The 8,338-nt window shown below is 39.6% G+C and overlaps 1 protein-coding gene across 4 annotated transcripts in view; it reads right to left on the reverse strand.

Annotated features, from left to right (window-relative positions):
• The window catches only part of SLIT2 (slit guidance ligand 2), a 388,563-nt gene extending 380,628 nt beyond the window's left edge, over positions 1-7,935 (reverse strand). For all 4 annotated transcript variants that reach the window (XM_075930670.1, XM_075930668.1, XM_075930671.1 and 1 more), the window contains exons 1-3: positions 7,616-7,935; positions 5,219-5,290; positions 4,029-4,100 (exon numbers count right to left, since the gene is read on the reverse strand). In XM_075930670.1, the coding sequence (XP_075786785.1) occupies positions 4,029-4,100; positions 5,219-5,290; positions 7,616-7,785 (314 nt within the window). In that variant the 5' untranslated portion in view covers positions 7,786-7,935. The remainder of the gene's footprint in view (positions 1-4,028; positions 4,101-5,218; positions 5,291-7,615) is intronic.
• Positions 7,936-8,338: the final 403 nt, after the last annotated feature.

Raw genomic sequence — 8,338 nt, forward strand, 5'->3', positions numbered from 1 at the left:
TTTTAAAACACCCTATAGGCCACATTCTAAATCTCTCACATGCTGCTCCTTTTGTTTCACATCCTGACCCTCCTCCTCTTCATGATCCCACTGACATTTGTTGGGCCACTCACATAATTAAAGGATTACTAGATATGTTGAACATATCTAGACCCTACATTTGTAAACATGAATCAGGAGGTAGCAGGTGTGGTGATTTCTTCCTTAGTTGTTCCTATCCCTGAAACAGTAGACAAACTGCTCTAATCTAATCTAAAAAGACAGGCAACCATTTTGATATGGAAACTATTTCACTGCTAAACTGAGCAGAACCACCTAGATAGTGTGTTTACCTCACAATCTGAGCTGCCTCCTCAAGTTTCCCAGGGGCTAAGTGCCCCATATGTCCTTACTTGGTAGCTAAACGTTTTAGCAGCCATCACTACCTTGCCCCATCAGATTATATAGTGCAGTTAGGCATTATCAGTATAAATACGAAGCTGGGGCTACTCTGGAGACATTAATGAAGACACTTTCTACTTTTAAAGATGATGTGCTCATGAAGTTTCCACTAGAATGCTTCAGAATTCATAACTTCTATACAGTAAATGGGATCTTATTTGATATTTGTACATATTTCTTATGAAATCAAACTGTACAATGGAAATAAATTCCTCTTAACTGATTAATATAGATATTATATGACCTACAGCTGTATTTACACTTCATTAGTAGTTCATTCTAGTTTTACTATAGAGAGCAGGCTCAAGAAACGGAATATTTTCCTTCTGATTATCTCCAAACAAAGTTTGATCCTGGAAGATGCTGTAAGCCTTCAACTCCCATTTATGTCGATGGGATTCAAGGGTATCACTTTACAGGAATGAACTTGCACAATAGTATTAACACACGCTCCTTACTCTCCCAAGCAACTCCATGGAAGACATGGTTCACTGGTGTATGGAGTATTTATGAAATTATCAGTTTGCAAGTTTAGCTCTTCTGAAATACAAGTTTCTCAACTTGGCAAAAGGATTTATTTTTATTTTACTTTTATTCTGAGGGTAGAGAATGAGAGATCTATCCTTTCTGCAAGTCTAGATAATTAATATAATATACATCAGTTTTGGAATTCTCATTAAAATAACTTTAGCATAACCACAACACAGACATTTGTAATATGTTTATGTAACTAGATATAAATAAACTAAATATAAAACCATGCACAATAGCTCTGGAGCCCTTTGTTCACAATATTAAAACTACTGTATTACATAAAAAAGGATCTGACAGTATCTAGGCTTGCTCCCTACAAAATATGGCATTCTACATTTAAAGATAATGCATCCTTTAACACAACAACCTTGCTATGTTATGTATGAAAAGGGAAACATTTGAAGAAAGTATCTATAAGTTTCCTCAGAAATGCTTTTGAATTCCAGAATCCCAAGGAGATTAATTGGCTGTCAGATAACAATGCGCCTCCATCAGATGGACTTGGCAGTTGTAAACAAAAGGAATTTTCTCAGCTTTTCCGTACAAATATGAAATATTTGCTCTTAGCCAACAGCTGGGGTGATTTAAAGAAATCCTGCATATATATTAGTTTCATTCAAAACTGCAAGCCCCCTTCCCACCTCAAAACATCCGACTGGATTGCAGAAGAATAAAAAAACTTGATGCCATTAGAGTAGTAAAAGCTTCCAAGCTGAGCACACTACAGTATCTAACTAGGGAATTAAATTTAATAAAAGAAATACTAAGGTCTCAGTTTCATTACTTGAAAAGTGTCACTATAGAACTAAACTCCACTGTTGCAAAAAAACAGTGCCCTTGATATTAACTGCACCTGTCTTGAAAAAAAAAATCAAAATGTCATTGATTAAAAATGTAAACATCCATGTTAACATTTGTAAGAAGTTGCTTAATATTCCAAAGCTTAAAGAAAAAACTTTAATTTCTTAGTCTATCAAATATTTATTATTAATTTAAATTCCCATTGTGGTGCACACATGTAATATAGTTAATTTGTTTTAAAAAGTCAAAGACTCACTGATCAAAATACATCATGATTTTTTTTATACAAGAGACTTATATTGGATAACATTTTCAAAGCACGTAGCAAAAACCAAGCAATATTTTAAAGAGTGAATTAAGTTGATTATAAGAAAATCCTTATTATAGGATATTCAGGAATGAACAGAATTATAAACTTCTTTGACTACAGACAAGACACTGAGTTTATCAGTTGAGTAACATCAAATCATATCGATGATTAAGATACTGACCTTCTGAACTCTAAAATATTCATACTGTTCCTTAGTCAATCTTCTAGTACAATGTAGATTTCAGTTTGGTTTTCTGAGATTAACGTGCAGAAACTAGGTTTAGGAATATTTTAAGTGTATATTCTGCATATTACCCTCCCACAAGTCATGGGAGCAGAAACGCTAGTGTTTATTAGCCACTCAGTTACATAAAATTGACACGTTTTAAAAATTTTACTTCATTATTGCCTTATTTTTGTAACAATTTATATAGAAGGCTTTTTTCAATAGCTTTGAAAAAGCTTGAATAGTCTAATCAGTTCATTTGAGAATTGTGCACATTACCAATTTCTAACAGCATGGCAAAATTGTTACATGGTAGCACTTTCCTTTTGCAGGTGGTTGAAATTTGGTTTCTTACAATGAACCAAAAACTGCACACTTAATCAAAATGTATGTAATCAATGGATTTCTACAGATAAAAGTTGATTTAGCATCTATCAGTTTGTGTCATAAGTTAGAAGCTCATCTCTAGCCTTATATTTGTGTATTTGTAGTTTAAATATTACAGACAGCAGTAGGGGATACACAGCATGAAAAAATTAGGAAGATACCATGAGCCAGATTCTTCTCACTTATACGGATGTAAAGCAGGAGTAACTCCATCAATGTTGGTAGGGTTACACTAATGAAAGACCAAAAATCAACCTCCAAATGTGTACTTTTGAAAAAAAAATAAGAATATGGGACTTGATCCTTCAGAATTGGGCCCCATTTTTTAAAAGAACAAAGTAGTATATTGTATTACCAAAGTACGTTCAGATCTATTGTAGTGTTTTCAGCATGGAGAGAATGTAAAATATTTATACCATGCTATAGATTATTAGAATTTTAATATACTAGAGGTATTTTGCCCTTAGAGATACAATACTGTACACAACATAACCCATAAATTTCTACAGCTATTTTCATATACAGTATCCAAAAAGTAGTATCCTGGGAAAGTTTGCACTGGAAACTTGTAAAAAGCTAGCAATACAAAAAGCTAATACAGTTTAAAGAAAAACAGAGCTCAGCTTTCTATTTACTAGTCTTAATGCGGACATCTGTATTTTGATTACCGTCTGTATAGTTCTGTTTCTCCTGAGTGTTTTGTGACTATTTCCCCCTCTATTCATCAGCTTTCAAGAATAGCAAAGCTACGTAATTTTAAGGGAACAGAACCCAATAAGTATACTTCACATTTTAAAATATTTTGTATAGGCCAGAGTTTTAACTAGTTTTATTTATTACAAAACAGTTAGATGAATGCACATACTGAACATTTTTGTCTATATTCTGTACAGTGAGAATCACACACACACACTTGGCATCTATTCTAGTAATTATAAAGTGTCTTTCTACAAACTGTTGTAAACACTCAAACTCTCCAAGACTGAAATCTCACCTTGGATCTCAAAAAACAAAACCAAAGAAATAGCTTTAGAATATAGTCCCATGCTCATATGGAAAAAAAAGTTAGGTATGTAAGTCCTCGTACATTCAAAGGAGACTTTTTCTTTAGCATTTGAGCCGTTATCTTTGAAGAAAACTGCAATTTACATTTTGAATCTAGACTATTTATCCAGGATTTCCCACCCATTGTAGGTACTGTGAGAAATGCCTAGGGCTCTTGTTTCTCAAACATTTCAAGAGTTGGACTATAAAAAAACCAAAGACAAGTGAAGTGACAAAAAATATAATAAGTTACATTGTCATATGTTTGAAATTAAAAATACTTACAGCCTCTCCAGCTCTTTCAGATCCTGGAATGCTCCCCTTTCAATAGTACTAATCTTGTTCTCCATGAGCTGACTGAAATGTAGAATATTTATATCAGTGAGTTTTAACAGCTTTATGATTACTGGCTGCATTAACACCTGCCATTACTGCACTTTAGCACCTGGTACCTTGCAATCATTTCACCTTTATTAACTCTGCAATTCTTATTCCAAAGTGAAATTTCACATCCAATTTAATATATTTATAACCCCTGTCATTCAACTGGGACACATGTGCATGAGAGGGAGAAAAATAGTCTTTATCATTAAAGGATCATAAAAGCAGACCTCTAAAACTCCAGTTAAATAAGTGGGATAGCTGATCTACACTTTGTATGGCAAAGAAATAAATTATTCAATTAATATTTCACAATTCTGGAGAGACACCTATATCCCCTGGAAATATGCAGTGGTAAAGCATGTCCACAAATGGTATAATACACACACACACACACACACACACACACACACACACACACACACACAAAACTGTGTGTAACAATTTTTAGGACAATTCAGTCCCAAACAATTCTTTTGGCTTCCCTGAATAAAATAGCAATAATTACAAAAAGAGGCTTCATTTAATCAGTTTATAACCAGAAAAACTTAACATTAAGACCTAAAATAATAGACATTAAGGTATCCAGACAATAAATCCAGACAGACAGACTATAGAATATCTATTGGTTTTAGTTTCTAAACAAAAGCAAACAATTTTAAAATAGAGAGTTGTGATTACTTTGAAATTGAATGTATTTATACTCACCTATAGGATTTGGTAATCCTAAATTTACAGTCTACTCAAATGAGAATAAGCTAATTTTAACCAAAAATGAAAAAAAATCCCTTTTCATACATTTGTAAACTACCAATTATTTTAAAGCCTCAAATTAGTTTGTTATATTTATAGTTTTAAGGAAAAGTGTACAAATCATTAAAAGTTATATCCAAAGTAGCTAGCTACCGTGGAATTTTCCAAACTTTTTTTGTCATTGCATCATTGTCCTCCCCCAACCAATATATTTTAAGTTCAGATGTTATAACGTAGGAGTTAAATGAGGAAAATATATAGCTTCACTTTTTAAAAACTAAAATAAATTTTTTTTCCAAAATGTTACACCATTACATCAGAAAGTAAAAACAAGAACTTACAGGACTCGAAGATGTCTTAGGCCAGTAAAGTCAGTCTTGGTGATTCTTGTGATATTATTTCCATTAAGGTCCCTAAAGTGAATCACATATTAGCAGAAAAATGAAACATTCAACAAGGGATTCAAAATTATTTGTTCAGTTTCATGTTCAGTGCTTTAAAACCAATCAAGAACTTAAAGTGCCTACAGTTAATTCATAACATCATCTCTGTATGAATTCCTCATAAAGGGACCATAAATTAAATGTATTTTAAAGTTAATCATTTTAAACTTTGTAAGAAGGACCTTATAAAAACCAATGTATTTACCATTATGTGGCTCATTTACTCTGAGTTTTGGAATTATCTATTTTGTTCATCACAAGTTTATCTTAAACTTTTTGTAATATTTGTATCTAAGTACAATTAGAACTAACCAATAATTAGGCAGAAAACTATTAACATACCAGCATAAAAGAAATACAAACTATGACCAAGAAACAGAGTAATCAGGAGTTATTTGGATAACTATTTTTGCAGCTTATTAGATCTATTACTAAATATCAAAACTTCCTATGGCAAACAGTGCCTAGAAAGCTTCAAAAAGAATCTTCAAATATTTACATTTATAAGAATTTTCCTTACAAACATATGCTTGAAGAGCTTAGTATTCATACTTTCACAGCTCAGGAAATCCCACTGAGACTGAAAAGTGCAAACTCAGAAGCAATGATGGAAATAATAATCAGGCCTTGACATTTTTGTTCAGATTTCAGCACCACTTTCCCTTCTGGAGTTAGTGCCTCTTTTCTGGCATCTTAGGTCAAGAACTAAACTGGCCCTGGTTCCAATCACTGCAAGTAAAACCAGGCTTTACTGTGACTTGAATGTACTTCTTGACCTAAGCCATAGGGGAAACAGTGTTACATAGAAACTAACCTTAGGGTTACTGATCATTTAGAACATTCTTTAGAAAAATCAGCACATTATGTTATTTTAAGCAAAAGTGGCAGGAAACAGTTTCCACTGAACAACGCACAGTTTCTTCACAGGGAAGATTACAGTCAATCACTTTGGGATTTATCTGAGTGCAGACACTGCTGGAGTAAGATGTGTTTACACTTAAACCTTTAAACAGTTCTGAATAGCATGAAACAAGTGATGAACAATTTAAAAACCCCCAAACTTTTTTCCCTCCTCTTCCCTTTTCAAGAAACCAGGACAGTATTAGAGCCAGCAACTCTTTCAGGGGAAAAAAATATGTATTTTTCAGAGAGGATCACAATCTGTATGCAGCGCTGTTATAGCTGTTTTGGTCCCAGGACCTTAGAAAAACAAGGTGGGTGAAGTAAGATCTTTTATTGGGCTAATTTCTGTTGATTAGAGCACAGATCTGGGCTTGTACAGAGAGCTCTTCAGGTCTGGATCCCAATTTGACAGAAAAAAAAAAAATCAGAACTAGGGACAGTTTATTCAAAAGCAGTAGTATGTGTAATTGGGGTGAAATCCTCTTGCATGCCCGCTTAAGGGTAGCAGAGAACGCAAGACCAGCTGGGGGCAGGAAGGAAGACATGGAAGAGTTTGAACTTTTTGTAGGGGAAAGATGTGGGCACTAAGGAACATATGTTCTTGCCAGTCTTTCTAAAAAGGGAGTGTAAACACAGTCTCACACACACACACACACACACACACCCTCCCCATCTCTTTGCATGTGCTACGGGATTCCCTCCGCTCTTCCTTTCTAAAAGCGGAATAGCAAAGGCAGAGGGTTGAATTGCCATTTGCCAACGCGCGCCGCTGGGGAGCTCTGTCCTAACCCTCCAGGGCCTCCTTGCGGAGCCGTGGTTTTGCACACCAAGTTACCGCCGGGAGCCGGGCAGAAGGGGGCACGCCACAGGAAGGGGAGAGGAAAGCAGAACTCACTTGGGCAGCCGAGCCGAGCCCAGCCCCTGCCTTGGAGCAAGTGGTCCCAGCCGGCTGCGGGGCCCTGCCCCCAATTTAAAAGCCAGAGCGAAGTTTAGCTTTGCACTAGTGACAAAACTCCCCCACCTACGGCGCCGGGCCGGGAGCAGGGAAACTACCGCCCTACATGTCGCCTGCTCTGTGCCTGCAGCCAGCGGCCGCAGAGAGGAGAGGCGGCCGCCTTCCTAGCGGGAACGGCGAGGCGCTGGGACCGATGGGTCCCTCTCCTGTCCCCTAGCCTAACCCTCCGCGAGGCGGAGAGCGGGCAGAGGGCGCAGGGACCGGAGACCTAAGCAAAGCCTCCGAGGAGTGCGAAGGTGGCACCTGCCCAGGCGCGGGCGCGTCGCAGCGAGGAGGCGCCACAAGGGATGGGCGAGCCAGGAGGCCGCGGGGCCCCCACACCCAGCCACCCGGGGAGCGCGCGGCGCGTTGCGGCAGGCGGGCTGGGGGTTACTTACAGCCTTTCGGTGTTGCGGGGGATGTTCCTCGGGACGCTCCGCAGCGCCAGCCCGTGACAGTCCACGGTGCTGCCGGAACAGGAGCACTGAGCCGGGCAGGGCTGCGGCGCCCCCTCGCTCAGGATCACCGCCAGCGCCAGCCCCAGGCAGAGCCTCCCGAAGCCGCCCATCCTCCGCTGCCGAGGCTGCACCGCCACCGCGGAGCCCTCGAGCACTGGCCCCAGGCCCGGGAGCCCCTTCCTCTTTAGCGGAACGAGCCCGGGAGCAACTCGGAGGGTAGGAAGGCAACAGCCGGAGTCCTTCGCGATCCAATGCGCGACCACAAATCCCCGGCAAGGTGAGAAGGCGGCACCAATCCGCCCCGGGTTCAACTTCGCCGCGGGGCGAGCCGGCCAAACGGAGCCCTTCGCGTGGCAGGGAAGGTGCAGGACGTGGGGCTGGGTCTTCTCGCTCTCGCCCCCCGCAAACACGAAGCCAAGCCCCCGACTCCGGCAGAGCTGGGCGACTCCGCTTCTCCCTTCGCCTTGTCCCTTCTCACGCCCGCGCTCGGCTCCCCGCGGCTAGAAGCCACGCACCCCGCGTTTGCTCAGCGCTGCCCGTTTCCCATAGAGCTGCATTGCGACCGGCGGCACCACACGCGAGCGAGTCAGAGCACTTGGGCTGAGCGGCTCCCACACGCGCTTCCCCCACCGGCGGGCTGGGCACAGTCTCGCAAGGGGGTGG

Source organism: Pelodiscus sinensis, chromosome 5, assembly GCF_049634645.1.
Source record: "Pelodiscus sinensis isolate JC-2024 chromosome 5, ASM4963464v1, whole genome shotgun sequence".
Classification (NCBI taxonomy): Eukaryota; Metazoa; Chordata; order Testudines; family Trionychidae; genus Pelodiscus; species Pelodiscus sinensis.